The following is a 24,029-nucleotide window of genomic DNA, read 5'->3' on the forward strand; positions in this document are numbered from 1 at the left end:
TTATCGTCACAAAGCATGTATAACATTATTTAACTCAGGTTAATTGAAGATTCTAAATCGGCCATACGCGTGGATGTAAGCCTGAATGACTGTGCTGCTCTATAATGAGCCAGTGTTCGTTGCCCAGGAGGTACCCAACCCCTGGCCCATCATCAGCTGGGAAAGGTTTAACTCCCCTGCCACCTTAGTGGGATAAGCAGTTCAGAGAATGGATGCATGTTTACACTAAGCCAAGGGATTGTCCAGCAATCCTTTTTCCTTTTAAAATGACTCCATTTGACCTCAGCTGAGCAGTGCTCACTGTTTATTGGAGTCCTACAGTCAGGAGTATAACCTGACGTGTGGCCTGTCAGAGATATTGCTGTGATTAAACTTGTCATACAAAGTTTATATTCTGAAGTGGAGGCTGAGCATGAAACAGTGACACAGTCAGAGTGTATTTTTTTGATTAATGACCAGATTTAGTGGTTTAGTTCTCAAAAGGCACTCTTCTTCTTTGTTTTGTTTTTTTGTCTTCCAAATATAAACAAACAGGTAGATCAACACCGAGCCACTGCAGCTTTTGTAGACTAGGTACGCTCCCTCTTTAAATGACTCTTATTTCTATCATAATACCACAGCTTTATGGACAGAGGGGTTCAGTTTACTGGAAGACCACAAGTCTGAAATAATCTGCCCGTGGAACAGAGAGAACCCTCTCTACATACTACCGTGTTTGCCCACTTTACTGCCTATGTCTGCAGTTTATGAGGTGAAAGTCCAAAAATATGCCATCTGTATGGTTGTCTGTAAATGCGCAAACCACTCATTTGGTCTAAATTATAGTCTGTGGCCGATTCAAAACGGCACAGTGTTTCTTATAATACAATGTTTGCATTTTAGGTGTTTCTTGTCCCTGCATTATGTTATATATGAAGGTGTCTGCAGTACACATGAAGCTGCCTCGTGTGACCGTACCACAGGGGAGCCTTTGTTTCCATTTACTGTAAATGAGCGCAGCTTTGCATACTGTAAGTCTTGCTTGCTTTGGGCCAGTGGGTAGTATACAGTTACCATTTATTATAGCCTAATGAAAGCTTTATGTCCCACCTTCACAGTTGCTGCACTTCCCATTTTAATTTACTTTTCAAAATATGATCTGTCCTGTTCTCCTTAAGCCATCCTAGCTTTCTTTCTTGCTCCAAATCCGACTGTTTATCTGCTGCTCGTTCCCTGGCCTCACTAATCATTAGGTCTGCGTAAAGCGACTTCCCTGTCAATCACTGCCATAGTGGCAGTTTTGTTCCCAGGCGTCAGCCTCCACCCCCGACATCCCCACCTTCCCGTCAGAAGTCTTCAGTCTTAGGAACAGAGGACAAAGGGATGACGGATGGGTGAAGGTCCCTCACAGGGAAGTACAGTATAGAAGGTGCGTGCTGTAAATGGTGACAATGAGCACATTCAGGGAGACACAATACAGTGCCTCGGCCAGCAGCCTGTGAGAGTAGCCCAGCATCAGGCTAGCACAGTCCCCTTACAGCAGTCAGCCGCACAGAGCCAGGGGTAATCACCAAGTCCTGAACAAAACTGCTATTGAATGCGACCAAATAAAACAAGAGAGGAAACACGAACCAGAGGAGGAAGAATGGGGAGACATGTGGACAATCCAGCCGTGGTGCATGTGGAAGAGGTGACGTAAGCAAAAAAAAAACGTGAAGAGGGGAATAAAAAGATGGTGTGTGGCAGAGAAGGTTGAAAAGAGAAGCATGAAAAGAAATATGGAGAGCAATTAGAGCTGGAGACAATCATCTTTTTCCAGGCGGTGAATCCCAACCAGGTCAGCACGTGTTGCTGGCCTGCATGGATCCATGTTCTCTCTGCCTGCCTTCTGATCAGCGGGCCAGCCATCCGCTCGTTCTGTGTGCCGGCTCGACGCCGTGCGAGTGTGTTTATTTTAGAGTGTGTGACTCACACTTCCTGTGCTCTGCCAGTGAGGCAAAGCTCTGTGGAACAGCAGGACCTCCGTTCATTCTAAATTCTCTCTTTCTCTTTCTGTTTCTCTCTCCCTCGTGTTGCACTGCTGATAGGCCTAGCCCGAGTTCTGCGTAATGCGGGGGCTTGCTTGAATGGATGCCACTCTGGAATTCATTTACAGATGCGGCACAGTGGCACTCTGGCTGGAACTGGAAGGTTTACGTAAACGAGACACGTCCATGTCAGCAAAAGATTTGTCACTTAGGAACGAAGGCTGCTGCTGTGGCACAGTTGCCACTACAATAAGATAAGTTTGTAGATAAGGAGGCGATAATTGCAAGGAATCGCCTCCAGGGTTCTGCGTTGAAGGGAAAACCCCGTGCAAGACCTGTTTGTAATCCTGTCTGTCGAGGTGTACCACAGCCGCGCAATGTGACGAGTTAAAGAAACAGCAGCCGACGATCCTGTCCTGATCGTGTAAGCCGGAGGGTTTTGGTTTCACTGTGACGGTTCTGTTGGCACTAAGAAATGTGGCAATTAATGATGTTACTGCAATGAGGCGATTTTTTTTTTTTTTTCAGATGCTCTGTGAGTGTGAGTCGCCTTTACTTTCTTCTCGCCACATCTTTTTCCTCCTCCCTTTGCATTTGTACAGTGGAAACATTCATTTAGTGTCTTTCTCGCTCCCTCTTTCTCCATCTCTCCTTTTTTGCTTCACCCCAAGCCTCTCCCTCTCTCTCTCTCCGTCTCTCACTGCAATACACCCACTCAAACAGTCATATCCGCTCTCACTCTCTGGCTCTCCCAGCTTGTCTCACAGTGCCTGTGAAGCGTCTCTAAGGGGGAAGACCAGACTGCTCTGTCAGGTAATCTAAACTCTGTCTGTTTCTTTCCCTCTCACGCTCTCTCTCTTTCTCTATTTGCACCCCACTCACCCTATCCTTTTCTTCCAGCCTTCCTCTCTTATTTTGATCCATCTAATCCATTTAATCTTCCTCGTTTCACCTTCTCTTTCCCTCATCATTACTTTAGTGTACTTGTTAGCCACAGCAAACAGGCTAGTTAGTTATTAAGAGTCACATTGTTGGTTATTGTGTTTGAAATATTTTTTATTGAAATTTAAAAGTTTAGTTTCTTATTTTTGAGTAGTCAATAACCAGAAGAGTTTTTTTTTTTAGTTGAAGGATTCAAGTAGTTGTCAATAAGTCTTTTTCTGTGGTTTCTCATTAAGCAAATTACAGTATGCAGACATTACGATACAACTTACAGATTTAGTTAATGTCAGAGTCTCCCTCACCATCTGAGTCTCTGAGGAAGTTTTGTGGAAAAGTGGATGTAAGTGTAGGTTGTCGCCAATTAAAGGTGAAGACTTCTGAGTCAAATTCTGGGTTATAATTCAAACTAAGTCGCTACAAAAGAAACAGATGATTTAAATCCGAGAAGGTGTCAGCCATAAATAAAACAATGCAAACCTGGCAGCCTGCAATTAGCCCAAGTTGTAGTCAGTTAATTGTTGTGGTTGATTTTTGTGAGCAGAGCGGCAGATTTTGTGCTGCCAGAGATGTAATTCAAACACGGAGGTGTGCATTACCCAGCTGAGCTCTCCCTTGTTTGATTTAAAGACCGGTATTGACCTGCAGTTTGCTGGCTTGTGTTTAATCAAAATGAACACGGCGACAGTTTGTGAACTGCCAGTCTTGTTGAAGCCCTGCGAAATCCTTCTTTACACCCAGAGGTACGGCGATCCCAGCGCGTCCCGCAAAGAGCTCAGCGAGGGAGGGAGTGAGTAGTGAGGACTCTGGTATGTGGTGTTTTGTCAGACAGCGTTTTCCTTACCACGCGGCTGACAGCGCTGATATCCCTTGGCGAGTGTGATTTTCAGCATCCGTGGGTTTTTTTCCCCCTCTTGTCTATCAAATCAAACTATTCCTGCCTACGTTTCAGACTATTGTAGCATTTTGGGTCCAAGTTTGATCGACAGTTTTTGGCGATGATGGCAGGGGTATTAGGACTTTTCTCATTTTCCAGTTACCTTACAATTTTAGGAATGCAGTAAAACGTCTGTGAATGCTGAAAATGATCAATTATTGGTTCAAGCTGTCATTAAAAAGAGGTGGGTCAGGGGTGGGAGGGGTGGAGTTAGATGTCAAGGGTCATGCCAACTTGTCAGTGCGTGCACAGGCCAAGCAGTACCTCTCCTCACTTCCTGCTGCCAGTGTGCGTCTGTAGTCAGAGAGGATGCTGGGAGATAAATTTAGACCTCCAGCTCCCTCTCCATCTGCCATTGCTCAGAGTAGGCTGGTTTCCATGGGAACCTGCACCAGGCTGCTGCCAGTAAGAAAGAATGGGATGGGGTGAGATCTGTGTGTTTGTGTGTTTGAAGGGTATGACAGCAGATTTTTTTTAGACAGCACGTAAAAAGGTTTATTAGTTATCAGAGTGCAAAGTATTCCTATGCATTAATCTTATCCGTCATAACCAGCTACATGAATATGTCAGAGTCTCGATGAGGATATGACGAAGGAACACAAAACCCTCCTCGTGGGTCAAGTTTGAACTTTTGACAAAGCTCCTGTGGTGGTTATTGAGCTAAGTGACGGATATACTGAAAGTCAGAATGAAAGTTAGTTGCGTTGTTGTACATGTTAATCGAAACCAGTACAGGAAAAAAAAAAGTAATTAACAGCCAAACATATTATTTTGCAGATATTTAGCGTTATTTGAAAGACAAGTTATCTGAAATAATGTTTTTCTCTGGAATTTTAGCATTTACTTATATATAGATAAAAAAAAGGTAAAGCTGCAATGTGTAACCACAGCTAAGTACATGCATTTTCTGGTGAGGGTTTTACAGTTTTAGAAGTATAACTGCTGGGCAGAGATGATGAGTGGAGACAGGGTGTGACGGTGTGTGACAGCACGTGGGTGTGTGTGTGTGTGTGTGTGTGTGTGTGTGTGTGTGTGTGTGTGTGTGTGTGTGTGTGTGTGTGTGTGTGTGAAAGAGATGGAGTGTGAGCTCTTCCGTGTGTCAGGGCTCCCTTGGGTACCTGCAGTAACGTCTGTTTCTGCTGACAAAGCCCCTTTTGCACGCACACACACGCACACACTCTGCACTCGTTGCTCACTCATTCTGCCCTCTCGTCTTTTTGAGCTGGTTGGTTATCGCATTTTTGGAGCAGATATAAAAAACTAGTTCACGCCACAAATCTCTGAATGCACCATAAGGCTGCTACAATGGTTCAGGACAGATGAAATCTTTTTTTTTTTCGGGGGGTGGGGTTTGATCTGACATCACCGATAAAAAGAATATAACACTGTATGACAGCTGCGCTGGCAACTTCCTGCTCGCACCTCAGTCTAGAAATAGAGCAAAGATCGACCTTGCTTCACCCTCATCAGTATGATACAAGGTCTTAATGTGATCTTTTTTTTTTGTTAAGTACACTAGTGTATGTATTAGAATCATGAGGAAGGAAAACCCCTCATCAAACTACAGGAGGATCGGTTGACGGGGGTAGGTCACCTCGGGGCGCTGCGGCTGATTGGTCGGTCAGATCTGTCAGAGTGGATTTGGGGCTACTAAGTATTATAAGGCATTGCTGTGAGGAGGCTAGTGCTGTTCACTGTATGTACTCTGTAAGCGGAAGAGTCTGTGCGTCTGTGTGTGTGTGTGTTAGGGTTTAATGTCGCCTAGACTTTTGCATTCCTTTCCCTCGTCTTCCTGGGAAGGCCTTAACTGTGTGCTTCCCCATTCAAACCTGGCAGTCTAGACTGCCATGAATAATGTAAGCAGTGCTCTTCCCAACCTTAAAGCCTTCTAATTGCCCTGTTTAAGGGCTGCATCAACAGCTATGCTTGGGATCATTAAAATTACACCCTGATAGCCGACTACATGAAGAGAGACATTTATTACGGCAGGGTTAAGGAAGGCTATTTGTCTGCTTTTCTCATGCTCACTGCACAGAATCGTCCTTCTACACACTTTCTTTTTAACTGTCTGTCTGGCTACATTTTTCCTTGTCCTTTTCTTTCTCTCTTTTCTTTAACCCACTATATTTGTTTGTCATTTTTCTTTTCTTAAGCGTGTCGGTATTTACCCTTCAGTCTGTCAACTCTTCATTTACTCACAATCTAACTCATTTTAATTTGGGCCTGGGGAGTAATGTGTCCCCATGACTTAACACACAAAAGCTATTGCTGAACCCTAGACAAAGTCCTCGCGTAAAACTGAGAATATGGAAGCCAGAAAAGTGAAGATGGAGAATTTTAATGCTGTTTTGGTTTGTTATGTCGTGTAATTGCTGAGTGTTGATGGTGAAAGTCTGCTGTAATCAAAGCACTAGTCTGCTTAGAGAAACACACACTGTACAGATAGATGATGGGCCCTTAGCAGATGTGTGGAAACGTGGAAATGGAGCTGAGAATCTGGCGAGCTTTTTTTCCAGGAGGAAGAGTGATTCACTTTCTTTTTATTCCACTTTAAACTGGCTCTAATGAAGGCTGACTGTGCTGTGTTTTTCTAGACATATGGAGAGAGTAAAAGCGTAGCTCGTTATAAAGAACTGTCATTGCTGCCTTGCCACCCCTTGCACCTTAAGCCGCAGTCTTCTGCAGGGTCTGTTTATTCAGCCACTGGATCACTGATTCAGTCTTTTCTCTCTTCCTCATTCCTCAGCTCTCTCCTTCCTAGTACTTTATATGCATGTATAATAGGAAATAGGTACATTTTCACCCCCTTTCAGTCGGTATCTGTGCGGCACGTTAGGTGCATGCTGTCTGCACTGTTGCAGAGGTCTGCAGCTGTGAAGTGAACACACGTGGTGTTCTCCTTCAATGAGCAGTGAAGCGCAGATTCCGACACAGGGAGCTGTAAGCACTATCAGCGTCTTAGATGGTGACTGATACTCTGGACGTGACTGTGCTGGGACTGTAAGCAGTTGGGCACGGCTGCTCAGCAATAATGTTATGATTGACCCAATCCATTCCCACAGTGTGTTTTGATTGGCTTTGGTACAAGAATCCCGTGTCTTGAGTTGAGATGGAGTGCAGGCTTGGCAGTAAGTGGGGAAATATTGCAGTACATACATCTTGATAAAATATGAAATTTCATCATAGCCTCATCTCTGACTCTCTGATGAGCTATACTTGGCTCCTCATAAACACAGCTTTTTAGTAGTGTAAGTGTGAAAGAGCAGATGAAAGGTCTTACAGGACCGTGTCACTGTAGACTCTGTGTGAAGACACTACTCATAAACACTGCACCCTGGTGGCAGTGTAGTGCGAGAGGCTAACACTGACACCCAGCTGCTGTCAAGTTCTTCTTCTCCACTAGAAAACAACCCCCTTCATTTACACCCTTGAGCTTCGGTGCCAGATCAGATATGCAAGGACTATATTTCGAACATTTGTTTTGACTCTTTGCCCTGACACTGCGGTCTCCTTTTCTGGTGCCTGTAGTTTGGATGTTGACTTTCTGGCCTCGGGCTCCTCAGACTCCTGCCCAGTAAGCAGGCCGTCAGTTAGATATGATTGTGATTCCACTGTTTGGAGTAGAAGTCTTAATTTCTAATTTGTCACAGTCTAAGGAACTCAAGAGCTGTGCACACACCTTGGGGTTGTGTGCATACATCAGATGAGCACATGCTCAGTTTCCCATGTAGAACAGCTTGACCTTGCATTTTAATATAGATTTGCAGTACCCACTATCTTAATAAGAGTTTAAGTGAGGACAGATGAGAGCAATAACTTATTGATGCACTTACCTTGTCAGTGTCGTCATGACAACACTGACCCAATTCAGTAGCAAGAAAGGTAGCCCAATTTCTCATAATATGATATGTGGAAGTATATTTTAATATGACATTTGCTAATAAGACACCAATGATTTTGACCTTCCCCTTTATCGGTGTAACTCTTTTGGTTTTTAAAAGCACACTAAGTCTTCCTCACAGGGCCCACTGTGTTTTCTGTTTCTAAATATGATCTGTTGATTTCTTACTTTTGACTGCAGTCAAAACAGCAGGACCTTAATTGCTACTTTGTCTTGTTTTGTTGGTTTTATTTAGAGGAACTTTGCTGGAAAGTGAAGAAGGGAAATGTTATGTTTACAGTATTTTCACATGGACCTTTTTTGAAAGAAATCTGCTTGATGATTGATTAATTTTCCTTTTTCTCATTCAGTGCTTTCATTGCTTCCTTTGCTTTTTCTGTTTCTCTAGACCCATTTAAAAGACGAACAACTAACAGTCTTGCCAACGAACAAAAAAGATGCAAAAAAGACCTTGGGAGGACTTTTAAAATGGCTGAGGCTAGATAGAAGCAGAGCTGCTTTGAACAGAGAAATGATCCATGTTTACCTGCATCCATGTGGCTCCAGGGCACCTTTTAATGATGCCTCATTTTGTCCTCTTGCATAACTTTTGGCCCACTCTGAAAAAGGTGCTCCATTTTGATTTACAACTTAGTCTGTCAATGTTCCTATGCCTCTGACCTCTCTGCTGCCATGCGGTTAGACCAATGAGGCTCCGAGAGCCTTTCGTTACGAGTCTGTGAGGTCTCCTCCCCACTCTATGGAGGCTGAGCCCAGCCATCCGGCTGATGGGGAGCGCTCTGGAAGGCAAGCGCAACAGCATGTGACATCTGAATCTTCATTGGGCTCTTGTCCACCTCAGCAACCCCAGCAGCCTTCTAATCCTCGTCCTGTACACAGAGCCTTGGGCCGCCTACAAAACCGCCAACCCAAGCGCACTGACCTGCTTCGGTTACAGCAGCAGCAAGCAGTAGCATGGCAGCGTTCAGATACCCCAGGTCCCTCAGGAGGCAGCTTCTTCTCTACAAGCTCCTCGTCAACCTTATCCCTCCCCTCTACGTCCTCCACCCAGGGTGAGCATGCTCACGGCGTTCCAACTCACTCCAGTCAACAGGGCCTAGAAGGGGTTAGCTCACCTAGGAAAGGGGAGAAGAAACCACAAAAACCAGGGAAATATGTGTGCACTTACTGTGGCCGTCCATGTGCCAAGCCAAGCGTTCTTCAGAAACACATACGATCACATACAGGAGAAAGACCCTACCCATGTGCGCCCTGTGGGTTTTCCTTTAAGACCAAGAGCAACTTATACAAACACCGCAAGTCCCATGCCCATCGTATTAAAGCGGGTCTGGCATCCAGTCGAGATGAGCCCAGTTTGAGTGGTGCAGAAGGCAGTGGCGCTGGAGAAGACCCTGAGGAACACACAGAGGGAGAAAGCACTGAGTCTGAGGACGAGACTGGCCAGCACAGAAAATCCTCTAAAGAGATGCTGGGGCAGCATAGGAAAGGAGGTAAGGAGCGCCTGAGAAGCTCAGAGGAGAGCCAGAGGCCTGAAGACTCCCACGCTGTCAAGCAAAGACTTGCACTGAGGCTTAGTGAGAGAAAACGTGGGCCCATGGCTTCTCCAGATGACCCACCCTCTTCCCTCTCCACATCATCTTCTTCTATTGGGCCTGGCAGTAAAGGCAGCACAGAGTCGGGCTACTTCTCCGGATCAGGCAGTACTGACATATGCCAAGTTAGCCCTCCTAGTTCCAGTGCCAAAACCTACGCAGAAATTATTTTAGGGAAATATGGAAGGCTGGGAGGGCAGCAGCGGAGTCCCCACCAGCAGCAGCCTCATCCCTCACATTCCTCACCCTCAGGAACCGAGGAGAAGAACATCTCCTTCGCCGTACCCAAAACCCAAGTAATAGAACACATTACCAAGCTCATCACTATCAATGAAGCAGTAGTAGACACGAGTGAGATTGACAGCGTTAAGCCTCGACGCTCCTCCCTGTCACGGAAGAGCAGCATGGAGTCACCCAAATTTACTGCCCCCAAAGACCCCTATGCCTTTGATCCCAAAGGAGAAGCCGCAGGCCCCAGTGGTTTGAGGCACATCCATAATCCTGACGCTGATCCACCGGGTACGCAGGACCAGTCAGCAGTGCCTCTGCTTAGAAGCCACTCAATGCCAATATCAACCAGCCAAGGAGAGCCCTTTGCCTCTGGCACCATGTCACCCAGAGGTTACCGCCTCTGCCAATCTTTTGATGAGCAGCAAGCAGTGGTCGCAGAGATGAGGATCGGCCATGCGCAGCGTATGCTCAAGCGCCAGCCTGCCATAGAGGTTCCCCTGGGAGCCGAGTCAATGTTGGAGGAGCCCAGTCCCACCACATCCTCCTCCTCCTCAACAAGAGGCACCGAACTACCCAGACAGCCACAGCAACAACAACAACAGCAAAAGAGTCCCGCCGTGTTTGAATGTGGAACATGTGGGGCCCGCTTTCAAGAGAGTGAAGTCTTCGAGGCCCACAGAAGCATCTGCCCAGGGCAGGAGCAAGAGAGCAGGGATGCAAGCAAAGCGTGCAGTGTAGATCGCCCGCTGATGATGCACCATAAGTTTCGAGCGTTAGCCATGGCTGTGAGGAAGCGGAGGAAAGAGGAGAGTCTGGAGGAGGATCCTCCCAGTCCTGGATCTGTAGCTGTGTCTGGCAGCTCTGGAGGCCTCATTCCAGTACCACGCAGACCAGAGCAGAAGCAGGCCCTCTCAGGTTTGTCTCTCATACATACAAAATATGTTTTTTTAGCTAAAATCATTATGTTAAGTTGCATAATCGATACAGCTATTCTCTTGAAGACCTTTTCTATGCCATTTTAGCATCTGAGACATGCAGATTATCATATACCTAAAAGTTAAAGCAGTGAATATCTAAAACTACATCACTGTCTTAACATAGTTAAACAGAAAGCGGGAAAAACTACTACCATGTAACCCGTAGCACTGTACAGTAGATGGGAATAGAATCCACAAAATGCTAAGTTGCATCACTCAAAAGCACAATACTGATGCCCTATAATGGGAGCTAATTTTTCTACTGCTTGTGTCTAGGTGTTTCCTTACAGACTGAACCAAACCAACAGCAGCAGCAGGACAGGAAGGGTGTGTCTGTCATCCAACACACTAGCTCTTTTGAGAAGCAAGAGAGTATATCTATGGAAAGTCAAGATCCAGACCTCAGAGAGAGTCAGCAAACACAACCTGAGCCAAAACCATCACCCTCTACATCTCGCCTCATCCGCCAGCCAAATATTCAAGTGCCGGAGATACTTGTTACTGTGGAGCCCGATGCTGAAATGCCACCTGTGTCACCCCCGCTGACAGCATCCTCATCAAAGGTAAATGTACCTTTTTGAATTATGTTTTTTTTTTTGCTTGTTTACAGTCTTCATACAATGCATTTGTCCAAGTTAGCATCATTACCATTGACTTAAATACTAAATTTATAAAAAAATGTATCTGTCCTAGGAGGCAGAGAGAGTAGAGGAGTTCCACTGGCCTCAACGAAGTCAGACATTGGCCCAGCTCCCTGCAGAGAAGCTGCCACCAAAGAAGAAAAGACTCAGGCTGGCAGAAGCTGCCCAGTCCTCTGGAGAGTCCAGCTTTGAGTCTATGTCTTTGCCTCGCAGCCCCAGTCAAGAAAGCAACATTTCAAACTTTTCTGTTTCTTTTGAGGATGTAGCACAATCAGAGCAAGCTGCCCGAGCTCCCAGTAGCCAAAGTTCCCAGATGTTGATGGTGCCATCTGCTTCTCACCAACACCACCAAAGCCACAAGGAGATGAGGCGCTCAGCCTCAGAGCAGGCCCCAGCTAGTCCACAACAAACGGAGCAGATCCCAGAGATCAGAAGTAAGTCCTTTGACTATGGATCCCTGTCTCCTCAGCAGTCTGCATCCTCCTGGAAGGAAAGGAGAAAGTGTCTTCTAGTGAAGCATGCTCCATTAGGGGAACCAGAACAGGAAGTAGGAGGCAGAACTAGTCAGCTGCCCAGAGCAGAGAGTCCGCAACCTGGTCCTTCCTACTCTAATCTTTCTCCTCTGTACTCCACTGGAGTAAGCTCCCAGTTTAGCCTCGATGCCACTGGAAAGGCTTTGCAGCTGTTACAGCCACAAATTTCTTTATCCTCTCAGGAGGTGCTTCCTTTGCACCCCAGAGGGCATCAAGCATTTCCCCCAGGGTCTTTGTCCCAGCTCCTCCCGGTCACCACAGCCATATCGGAAGTACTATCCACCCAAATCATTCAAAGAGCATTTCTACAGTCACACACAGAATCCCCGCCTGTACAGATACATCCAGTACAAATCCACATGGCTGAAAGGTTGGGAATACCCCTCCATCAGCTTCCTCCCCCTTTTCCTCGCCATTTTTCTTCCAGGAATACATCGAGCCAGGCCATGTACTTGCCCGTTCCTCCAAGATTTACCACACACATTTCTTCTCCTCAAACTACAGAAAGCAGACCCCCCATTTCTTCTGTGTCTTCTTCACTGACTCAGGAGTCCCTTGTGACAATCTCCTACCACCACCCGAGGCCGGTCATCGCCACATGCCTGGCACAGCTTGCACCAGTAGTGTCTCTCGTGGTGCCAGTACGCCTCCAGACTCATATACCCACATATGCCAGTGCAATGTATACCACACTTTCCCAGATTCTGGTTTCCACCCGCTCACAGGAACCAGTTTCTTGCACGGCTATGGTCATCATGGGCCAGGTGGAACGGGAGACACTGCAAAGGAGCTACTTGAAAGTCCCCTCTCCAGATGTCAAGAGCCTTCTTCCTCTGTCTCTGTCATCAGAGCTGGCCTCAGGATCTGGAGATGGATACGGTCCACTAGGGGCAGGAGGAAGTAAGCGCATGCTGTCCCCTGCAGCCAGTCTTGAGCTCAGCACAGAAGCCCAGCGTCACCAGAAAAGAGTTAAAGAGGAGGAAGAAGAGGAGGAGGGCCACCATAAGGAAGAAGAGGAGGAGGGCCGTGTGGAACCAAAGGTAGTACAGGAAGAAGAAAGGAAGGCAACTGGGAAAAAGCTGGAAAAGGAAAAGAAGAAATCGGATACATTAGAAGTAACGAGTGTGGATGTGCATGGGCAGCCAGAAGACCAGCCAAGGAAAAATGACAGGGAAGAAAAGGTGGAAGAGAAGGAAACAACTGAGAAGATCACCCAAAAAAAGGAAGCTGTGTCAGCTGTGGAGGTGGGCGCAAGCGCATCTTCGTTCCCCAGCCTCCACACTTCAACCTCAGTCAACTGGTGCTACCAGAAGTATGTTAAACCCAACCCATCTGCCCAGAGGGACCCCCGCACTTCAGTTTATTCAACCTGGAGCGTCAGCGCTCACAACCCCAACTTGCCAGGCATCAGCACAAAGGTCGCCCTGTCTCTGCTCTGCTCTAAACAGAAGCACACTTCTGAGATTTATACCATGGCTACGGCCCCTACTCCAGCCGAAGTCAAAGTGGCCCCTGAAAACAGCAGGACGCCGCATGTGTCAGAGGTAAACATAAACACAATAAACATACATTTCCACTTAAATGTTGACCATGTTTAATTTGCTTACATCAGAACATTTCACGGTCTGTTTTTCTCTTGAATACTTCTACATCTTAGAAGTCAAAGCTCTGCGGTCTTCATCTCTTTAGGTTGCTAGCATAGTAGCATACTAGCATAGTAGCATACTATGCTAGTATTTTCTAACATGGTCACCAATTGTGCCATTAGAAAAACATAATGATAAACAACTGGAATTATACTGAATCTTGCTTTAACAGCACTTAACATTTTATTATAAGTTGTTTTGAATTTTTTTCCCATGTGTGTCTTGAGTGTAGGTACATGCCACCCCACCCAGCACCCTCACTGAAGTAAAGGAACAGCAGCAGCCTGAAAAGAAGGAAGAAAATAAAGAGATGCGAGAAGTGGAGAGACCATCCACCTCCAAGCAGAGCGAGCCTTCTCGGGTTTGCATCTTTGAAGGAGGGTAAGAATTGTTTAATTCTATAGTTTCAAAATATGGCAGCTCCTCATTACACTTCTTCATAAACCAATGCCCGCTGACTGCAAAACAGCCTATGGAGAGCTGACAAGAGTGCATGGAGAAAATACAATAACAGATGGGAGGCCACGAGTCCAGAGGGACTTCATTTGTACCTGTAGCCAAGCTTTTTCCTCTCACTGCTGGCACGAATGTCTGTGTTTTAGAGGTGTTAATTTGGAGAGCTAGCAGCGTCTGTGTGTGTATGTGTGGGTTTGTGTGTGTGAGAGGGCGGAAAAGGTTGTCTCCAACTTTGTGAGGCTCTCATTAATATTTTTATGGCTATAAAAAGTCACACGGAGGCACAGTATGAAGCAGTCTGCAAGCAGTCAGAGTCACAGTCGAGGCTGTCATATTTGTCTACAGACCAGATCAGGATAACACATAAATGCTTTCCACAAATGTCTGAGTGATTTTTCCTCCAGCACCAAGTGCTTTATTCCCGAGGTTTGAGTATTCCGAGCTAAAGTTTCCCCATTAAATGTATCTGATTAAATCTTTATTTTATGATTTCCTCCTGTTTGTCCACTAAGCCTTTCATGGTTTGACTCGTTCCTTACACTCCTATTCAGCTTTCAGGTCCCCCCAGTCAGCTGATGACCGTCCCTCGGTCTAGATTTAAACTCAGAGGAGTCTGGGAATTTTCTGTGTTTGCCCCCAAACTGTGCAGTCAAATCTGCTCCCTCCACTGAGATTTTGAAAGCTAGACTTAAAACTTGTTTTTACGTAATGTCATTCGAGTCTGCCTACTTGCTCACTGTGTCTCCCGTGCCTTTTTTGACTGTGACTGCATGTTTAGCACCCACTATATCTCATATCTATGTACTTCTTATCTATTCCCTTGTTGTTTTCTGTACAGCACTTTGAAAAACGTGGGTTTTTTTAAAATTTGAATTGAGTGGAAAAGAATAAAAGGAAGGTATACAATGTTGCCTTACGTGGATAATTTCCTATGATACTGGTATTCTTTTTGGTTTGGTTTGGTTTTGGTAAATTTTCTATTTTTGAGTTTTTCTCTTCCAGAGTGTTAACACTTGGCACACCCTGCATTTCCTGCTTAGGTGCATGAATGTCAGGTGTAAAGAAGCTGTCCGTGTAACAGTAGATAAGGCACTGAACTTCAGGAAGTGCACTTTCATCCACAAAAAAACCCCAGAGGTGTTGCCCATTTCTCTCTGGCAGCTCTTCCAGTTTCACTTACCTGCACATTATTTTGTTTTCATTCCCTCCAAAACCTCCTCTGTGTCCTTCCTGTCTCTCATCCCTGCTCCTTGATGTTCTCCTGCGTTTCCACCATGCATGCAAATGGTCACAGCTACTCAATCTTGAAGAGAACAGAATGCTTTTCATCCCGACTCATTATCCCTGTCTCCCTTTTGTCAAGACTTTGAAATCATAGCTGTGTGCCACTCATTTCATTCTAGAAAGCAGTCTTTTATGAATATGTATCATGCAGCTTTGTTTATGTTCCAGTGGCTTGCCAGATTTTATCTGCTTCCAGGCTTCTCTGGAGTTTAATAGTACCACACTGTCATCTCAATAATCGATTTCAGGAAATGGGCAACAATAAATGCTTTTTACTAGTCATTGTGAAAGTCTGGGGAAGTTTATGTGGGCAGCAGCTGAACTGATTCAGTGAAAAACATGATTGTTTTCTTTGGTGCAAATGGTTAACCATGCATGTTTTGTTACACCCTGTAACACTTTACCCGTGCCACTCAGACAGACTGAGGACAAAAATATTAGTTTATTCTGTTTCTTTCTGTTCAAATGAGGATTAAATATGTTTTAATCATCTTTAGTAGCTCCTTTTGGTTAGAAGCATTATTCTTCCCAGCATCCAACAAGGCTCTCATAAAGCTAAAACATGATTTTTGACTGAATGTACCGAGAGATATGCTGCTGATTTAATGCTAGATAACTGAAGTGAAGTTCTCTTACTTTACTTTTTTTTCTTTTCGGATATGTGGGTGGATATTTTTAGCAGTAGCAAGAAATACACGGCAGGTAAACAGTAGCCAGCTCCTGAATGAACACAACACATTCTCACTGTTGAGGCTATTTTACAGTTGTGTAACAATTTGTTATGATTTGCCGTTACTGGTTCTGTTATACAACGGGGAACATTCACAGCCTGGTGTCTCGTAGATGTCGTGACATCCTGTAATTAGACACAGTCGGCACAGATTGGATATTTACAATTCAGAATGATTTGTGAGTTTCCCCATGAGTAGTGGATTTTTCATAGAGGACAATTCATTCAGATATAAGACCTCTGTGCCACGCCGTGTCTACAAATAGCCTTTTGGTAAACATGAAGTTTGTGCATAAACAATGTTTTTTATAGAGTAGACCTAAATGTGTTGCTTGATTTTTATATGTAGTATCTATTTTAGGTTGGTGGCCATAGCCAGGCTTCCCTTCCCTCTCTTTAGCCGCTGATGTTGTTGGCAGGGCCACCCGTTCAGAGCAGAATAGCTGCTATTCTTTGCACCAGGGTGTAGTGGAGGGACTCAGTGCTGAAGGGGTTTTGGTGGGGCTTCCCCAACCTGCACCATAAAGAAAGCCTTGTTTCTCAGTTTTGTGTGTGTGTGTGTGTTTGTGCATGTATCTGTGCTGCAATCACTAACTTCCACAGTTATCTTTGTTATTATCACTGAATTTGCTCGCAGTGCAATGTGAAAGAAGAAAGAATGATGACTGCACTCTGCAGTAATCCTCCAAGTATCTTTGAGTGCATATTTTGGGCTTTGGGGTTTGCAGCTTTCATTATCACCTTCTGGGCTCCTAGCAGCTGTTTTCAGGGTTTAACTGAAAACTAGCTGGCGAACATAATGCTCTGTCTCTCAGATAAATCAAGAAATATGTGTATGTGTGTCTGGCTGTCTTATCTCATCCTATCTCGTCAAACATTCATCAGATCCACTTTAAACTTGGCAGGTGCGCTGCCAAGGACACGAGTAAGTGCAGTGCCAAATTTGAGGTTATCTGGATGAGCGGGTCTCATATTTTATCTGCGGTTTTCTATTACCTTTGTTTTCCTCAGGTTGGCCGTTCTGCTCTGTGCTGAATGGGTTGTCATTGTGAATACATTCGTTGCCCTGTTGCAATCTCAAGGCCCATACCGCAAAGCTAAAACATCACAACTAAGTGCCAAATCGACTTTAAAAGGTTAAAAAAATACACAGTCTGAAGTTTTTATGTTTTTTAAGTGTTAATGAACAACGATCAAAGCTGAATTATATTGACATAAAAATAAAAAAAGCTTTTTAAAATCACGCAGGAAGGAAAAACACACAAACTGAACGCTGAGCAGAAGGTTTGAAGATGGGTATTTCTTGCTGTGAGGCCACAGTCGTACTCCGGGTACTCCCACACCTCAACGACATGCAGTTAGTGGGGTTAGGTTAACTGCTGATTCTAATCTAACCCTTCTCATTCTAATATTTTTGCTAATAATTGTTTTCTGTTATGCTTTCACACCCTGCTTAGCGGACCTTTGTATATATTGTAGAAATGCCTGAACATTTGGACACAGTTTCAGAAAAAATGGCTCTCATCACTGATTACTTAGTCCCCAGTTGTTATGTAATGGCAAATAGTAAATGAATTGGTTCTTATATAGCGCTTTATGCAATATGCCTCATTCACTCATTCATTTCTTCCATGCTTAAGTGTTTTCTGTCTGTCAGAGTGTGACTGTCGAAGCAAACATCTAAACAAGTCGACTTCCTGTTTGATTATTTTGCATCTGCCTCGTTTGTTTCTGGTCTCAAGTTCACTTTATGAGTATTTATTAGCAGTAACACACACACACTCATTCAGTGAATGTATGCTTATAGTGGTGCTGTTTTCAGTACAGAAATAACCGGTCTTGTCGCTTTCACATCAAGCGACACATTCAGGGACTGCACCAGTTTAGAAGATAAAGAGGAAAATGTTTTTTCGAGATGAGACAGAGACATAAAATCAGAAAGAGGAGGTATTACTGGACTTAAATGTTATGTTGCCCTGCATCTGCTCACCATAACCGTGATAAATTTGCAAATGGGGTAATGTGAATGTTGTGCTTACAGCTTGTTCCGGTTTTCCTCAAGTGACCTAAAATCTAATAAATGCAGCCTTAAAGTTGCTGTCTCTGATCTCTTACCTGTCTGTTTCTCATAGGTATAAGTCCAACGAGGAGTATGTTTACGTGAGAGGTCGCGGCAGGGGAAAGTACATATGCGGAGAGTGCGGCATCCGCTGCAAGAAGCCAAGCATGCTGAAAAAGCACATCAAAACGCACACCGATGTCCGTCCATACATTTGCAAACACTGCAACTTTGCCTTCAAAACCAAAGGTGAATGGAAAATTTGGGTTCTGTTTATTAAAACGTGATGAGCTCTTTGGTCCTAAATGTAAAAATGCTGTTTTTGCCCAGTGATCACATTATTGGCTGTGCTGCTAAAATGATCATCTCATTTGTCTTAAACTCTCTTTCTTTTTCTCTTCCTAGGAAACCTTACAAAACACATGAAGTCAAAGGCTCATGGGAAAAAATGCCAGGCAATGGGTGTATCTGAGTCATCATTGGATGAGCCGGAGAGCGAGGAAACAGGTACTTCAGGTGTTGGATGAATCTCACATACTTGCCTTCCCCCTGTGGAGAAATCTTGGTACACAGCTGGATGAACTCCTGCCTGTGAAGAATAGTAGCTGTTCAGCACTGACAGCTTATGCAACACGATGTTCTATTCTCCTCCCTCTGGCCTTGCATAAGAAATTTGAAAAAGTATAAGATAAATAAATGAAGAATACAGAACATGCCACAGCGTCCTGATGTTGTTGCAACAGTCTGGCTGCTGTAACCTGTCCTTAAGGATGAGTTCTTGGTATATAACGAAACAAAGCTGAGCCCTTTTGCCACAGCTGACACCTCCCCGTCAAAGCTGGAAAAGCCTCAAAGCCTTCACGATCTCCTCCCTAACCTTCCTCTGCAACCCCTCCTCTCTCTCGCTGTCTCTTTCTTGCCAACAGACTACACTCATCACAGCCAAGGATGCGCCATTTAAACTGTCTTTCCATTCACAAGGCTGCTGAGATAGTTTGTGAATAGAGGCATGGCGCTTTTCAATTAAATTCCTTTTCATTCTCAGTCTATTTATAAAGTGCGTTTGAAGGGTGCCGGGTTTGGTTTGTCCTTTGCTTTGACTGTCCTCACGCTTTGTGCTTGTTCCTGTAAATCGCTGTTTTGTGACTTTTGTGTGAGGATTTATTGCACGACTTTGCGCATCCAGTAAATGAGATTTTAGGGCCCATGGTGTTGGCATGAATAGATATCTAAAGTCTGCGTGTTTTTCTGTGTCTGCACAAACAGCAGGGAGTGAAGAGCGTGTGTGCGGCTCGGAGGAACAGGAGGAGCATCAGTTTTCTGACGTGGAGGAGTCGGATGACGACGAAGACAACGACGACGACGATGACGAAGAAGAGGAAGAGGAGTCCACGTCCCACGAGAACCCACCGTCCTCTGTATCGTCTGACACCCACCCATCAACAGGGGGGCGTTCAAGCTCCAGCAGGCACTCGAAGCAAGGCACTCCTGACCCCGAGCCTCCGGGTCCCATTCCCTGCACCAGTCAGGAGCCCTCCCCACGTGGAGTTTGGCCCGGCAGAAGAGCTGCCTCGCCGGGGAGCAGGAGAGCAGTGTTCTCCCGGCGAGGCTGGAAAGCATCTCCAAGAGCCTTCTCCCCAAGCAGTGAGAGCTGTTCCCCCAGCCGCAGCCTCTCCCCCCGCCTGGAGTATTCGTCACCCATCCAGAGCCTCTCTCCGAGGACAGAGCTCCCCTCACCCAGCCGACATGTCTCACCTTCCCCCGAACGAGGACCTTCTCCCATCAGACCCCTTTCTCCTCTCCTTCCCCTTTCACCCAGCTGCTACCGATCGTCACAGGTTCCAACGCCTCCCTCGCCCCTGGGGATGCAGCACAGAACCCCTGGGTACTTACCGTGGGAGAACCCTGGTACATCAGGTAGTCACATGAGAGTGGTAAGTCTATTTTCTAATTAGTTCATAGACGAGTCACAGATATGTGGCTGCACTTTTAACCAGAGAAACATTAAGCAATCCATATGTCTTCTCTACACTGTCTCTCAAAAAGCTCTCAGGACTTTGTGTACTAGAGCAGGCTCATGAGCTAGCAATAACATAGTCTTTGCTCCACCTACAGGAGAAAAGCAGAACAGCAGGAGAAGGGCCAACATGGTCAGACACCAGCTTGTTTCCACCTGCTTTTCGCATTTCCACTTGTGAGGGTTATCCTGGCCTCCAGACAACAGACAACATCTTCAGCCATCTTCCCATGCACTCCCAGCAAGCCAAGGTCCCTTATTCGATGATCCCAATAGGAGGGATCCAAATTGTACAGGCAAGACCAAGGTCCCACGCTACTACCCCGACGTCCCCAACATCACCCCCAATGGAGGGGCCATCACTGGCCAGGTTTGAAACATACTGGGGCGGGACCCCCAGGACTCAAGGGCTTAGGACTCCTGGAGACCACTGGTCAGAGCACCAGACAGCAGGAACCAGCCAGTCAGGGCAGCAAGGTCTTAGCACAGCACTAACATTTTCCAAACCAGAGTTGGAGGCCACAGACTCAAAGCAATATGGCAGCTCGCACAGCTCCGTCCACACCCACGGGTCCTCTACTGAGACCACTGAGCACTGCGCCAGTGACGACCGTTCAAGAGCACCCCCTAGTCTAACACCCCCGGTAGCCTCGAGTGTCATCGGACAACAGCCAGAGAGGGAGGAACGAACATCTGGTAGTGATATGGTGGCGGGAGGAGCTAAAGGAGACTCCGCCACAAGAGACCAGAGAACTTGACAGCGTCTACACTTCGATGCATCGTGTATCCCATTTTGCTTTATTGTTTGCTACACTAGTCTGTTTTGTTTGTTTGTTTGTTTTTTTGTAATTGCTTTGGGTTTTATATACATTTTCAATACTATTGTTCATTTAAATGTTTGTTTTGGCAATATTCAGGTTTGTTATAAAGATGCACTTTTTTCTTTATGAAAACAATGTTTGTGCATATATATATATATATGTGTGTATATGTATATGTATATATACATATATATATATGGTAATAATGTAAATACAACCCTGTTTCCAAAGGAAGCTGGTACACTTTGACACTTTGTAAAATGTACGGTAAAATAAAAACAGAATACAGTGATTTGCAAATGATTTAAATCTCACATTAAACTGAAAATTGGTGACAATATAACAAATGTTGAAAGTAGAAACATTAATTTTTTGAATTGTATATGCACATTTTTAAGTTGAAGTCATGTTAAGCACCATCTTTAAAGAACTTCGGGACAGCAGCACAACCCTTTAAAACACCAAGTGTTGTGGAAAGGAGGGCACCGCGTTCTATAACTCTGAGAGCACCTTTTTTTCTAAGTTTTGCTTTAAACACAATTTTAATACTCAGAACATTTTGGGATCATTTTGCTATATTTATTTCTACATTTCTTAAGAAAAATATTTGCAGCAGTCTGAGTGAGAGGCGGGCAGCGCTGGCACCTGGATGGAGCCTCGGTGCCTTCATGGTCATATGCAGAATGTATATCACCATGCCTAAAAAAAGACAATCCACATAGCACCACATGCTGATCCTAAACCTGATTTAGCACAAGCCAGATGTATATGTCTTTAGCCTGCAGGACACAGCATCCATGATTTACAGAAGAATTTAAAGAAGTTTTTGAGTATTCGAACCATAGCACCAGTTTTTCACGTCATGGTTGCCTGTCTGTGTGTTGATTTCTTTTATCTAGCATAACAAAAACCACAGTAAGAATATAAAGTAATAAAAGTTTTGCTATTCTCATATTAGGGTACAAAACGTGCACATTTAACTGCACTCTGTTTTTATGCACATTTTTATCCAGGTCCTGACTTTGTTGGAAACAGGGCTGTCAATGTGAAAGGAATAGAAATACATTTGTAAATGACCAAAATTGTTCATCAAAAAGAATTCCATTTTTGTTTGTCCAGTATTACTGAAAATTGTAGTTACTTGTGCCTTTTATGTCCAGGTTTGTGTTTTTGAGATGTATAGTAAAGAGAAGGCTGTGAAATTTTATATCAGCTTTTTTAAAAATGTTCTTCTGGAGGGTTAATACTTTGTCCCTTGATTGTTTCTTTTGTAAAGGCCATTGCTTTAATGCCAGGATAACTAAGAGTTGTATCGCAGACGTGCTGAAGGGGCAGCAGAAATGTGTCAAAGGAAATGCACTGAAGTTCTATTTTTATTACAAGAGATTTTAGACTAGAATATATGTCTGTACAGGGAAGAGTGCTTCTTATTTATTATTCTTTGATGATAATTATTATTGTTTCAAGGTTTTTTGTTTTTTGGGTTTTTTTTTTAAACTTTTTGTTATTGGGGGGGAAAGAAACTTTTTATTACATCTGTGTGTCTTTTTCATGATGTTCTTGTATCTTGAACTGGTGACAAAAAGTTAAGACGCCGAGTCGTCGGCTGGTACCAGAAGATCAAGTGCCCTGCGGATTTCACACAGCAAAATTTCTAGTCATTAAAGAAATAAAAACAAAAAATGCACCAGACTCTGAGGTCGTGACTTTCTTCTTTTTGGCCTTAGCGGAACATTTTGAACAGAACAGTTTGTCAAGTTTAGGACAAATTGTTTTCACACATTTGATGATTTCTTAACATTATCAGCATTGGCTTCAGTTGAAAAGCAGACAAAACGTTAAAATCATATGATAAATATCTACTGTTGCCAAAGTGCTTACTCAGAGGGGGTCATATGATTGTCTGGGATTTTAGCTTTGTACTATTGTAGGGTCTTTACCTTACAATACAAAAGCGCCTTGAGGTGACTGTTGTTGTCATTTGGTGCTATATAAATAAAATGCAATTGAAGTTATTTTGATGGGAAAATGGGAAATGGATGCAGTGATTTATTGGAACATGCAGTGCATGAGGCACAAACAGAGCTTGTACAATCTAACCTTTATTCATCAAGACATGCTGGACGCTCTTAGGCAAGCTTGTAATTTCTGTAAGTATAGAGCATAGACCTTCAGCACAGATGCTTTAGCCCAGGGGTGTCAGACAGAAGGCCCACACCTCATGCATGTCCCCTGCACCACTAGCCGTTTCTTCTCGTTTTTAATGCCCTACCTTACCTCCTTTTTTAAATAAACATTCATTCACCTCTCTTTAATATGTGGGGATCTGCCTAGCCTTCCCCAAACTGCATTTTTAATCTGTGCTCAAACCATGTGCCATTATCTATTAGAAATGCAGTCAAACCTAGATGAGGATGTGGTGAGTAAATGTGTAGTTAAACATTTTTATACTGACAGAAAGGGGAATTTCACTGGTCTGGCCCACTTAGGATCTCCTCCAGTTTTCTTCTGTTTTATAATGACATGACTTAAGATACTGTTCATCTGCCGTAGGTTGTTTTTTAGACCTGAAACCCGTGTTTGCCCTGCACTTATCAAGTTTCCTCAATTTTCTATGGAGCACACCATGCTGAGATAACCTATGGCATGTGCCACAGATTTAACTAAACAAATGGGAACAAATTATGTTTTTTTTTTTATGACAGTCTCCTATTAACAGGTAAAGATTATATTTAAAACTGAAAATGAGTGAAAAAGCAGCCAACTTCCAAAGAAAACCACTGAAAAAACCTTCAGAAAGCTCAAGACTTTTGCACAGTTCAATATGTGTTAAGGTGTGTTAAGATCTAGGGTTTGTTCACAATATGTTCGTGCAGATTATCCTTTGAGCTCTCGTGCCTGTAAAGCAGCAAGCACAGTAATCACAATCAAACTGAGTGTTCGAGATGTTTCTGTCAGCGAGCCAGGCAGCTGTACAGCTTCAGCACCCCCACTAGATGTCACCAGTTTCAGATGAAAAATATATTTCTCTTCCATGAAGCTGCTATGCTAGAATCAGGGCGTACTCCTAAGCCTCAGCTCAGAACCACTGGAGCAAGTCTGCTTCCTGGTCTCACTGGCTTTAGATTTCATTGGGGTCAGCAGGTGACACACCTTCTAATTCTTAACCAGAAGTTATAAGTTCCAAGAACTGTGACTGTCTATATGTGTCATTCTGTTACTCCCATTTTTTTTATTATGAAAGCACATATATTTATCA

At 44.3% G+C, this 24,029-nt stretch overlaps 1 protein-coding gene across 3 annotated transcripts in view; it reads left to right on the forward strand.

The window, feature by feature from the left end:
* hivep3b (HIVEP zinc finger 3b) overlaps positions 1-22,434 on the forward strand; it is a 42,092-nt gene extending 19,658 nt beyond the window's left edge. For 2 of the 3 annotated variants that reach the window (XM_080897496.1, XM_080897497.1), the window contains 8 exons: positions 8,172-10,521; positions 10,860-11,146; positions 11,277-13,301; positions 13,636-13,784; positions 18,006-18,181; positions 18,338-18,439; positions 19,199-19,866; positions 20,048-22,434. In XM_080897496.1, coding sequence (XP_080753622.1) covers positions 8,523-10,521; positions 10,860-11,146; positions 11,277-13,301; positions 13,636-13,784; positions 18,006-18,181; positions 18,338-18,439; positions 19,199-19,866; positions 20,048-20,707 — 6,066 coding nt within the window. In that variant the 5' untranslated portion in view covers positions 8,172-8,522 and the 3' untranslated portion in view covers positions 20,708-22,434. Of the gene's footprint in view, positions 1-397; positions 2,820-8,171; positions 10,522-10,859; positions 11,147-11,276; positions 13,302-13,635; positions 13,785-18,005; positions 18,182-18,337; positions 18,440-19,198; positions 19,867-20,047 lie in introns of those variants that run through there. The other variant, XM_080897498.1, reaches the window with a different exon arrangement.
* The last annotated feature ends 1,595 nt before the right edge of the window (positions 22,435-24,029 follow it).

The sequence above is a fragment of the Rhamphochromis sp. 'chilingali' genome (genome assembly GCF_963969265.1).
Source record: "Rhamphochromis sp. 'chilingali' genome assembly, chromosome: 11".
Lineage (NCBI taxonomy): Eukaryota > Metazoa > Chordata > Actinopteri > Cichliformes > Cichlidae > Rhamphochromis > Rhamphochromis sp. 'chilingali'.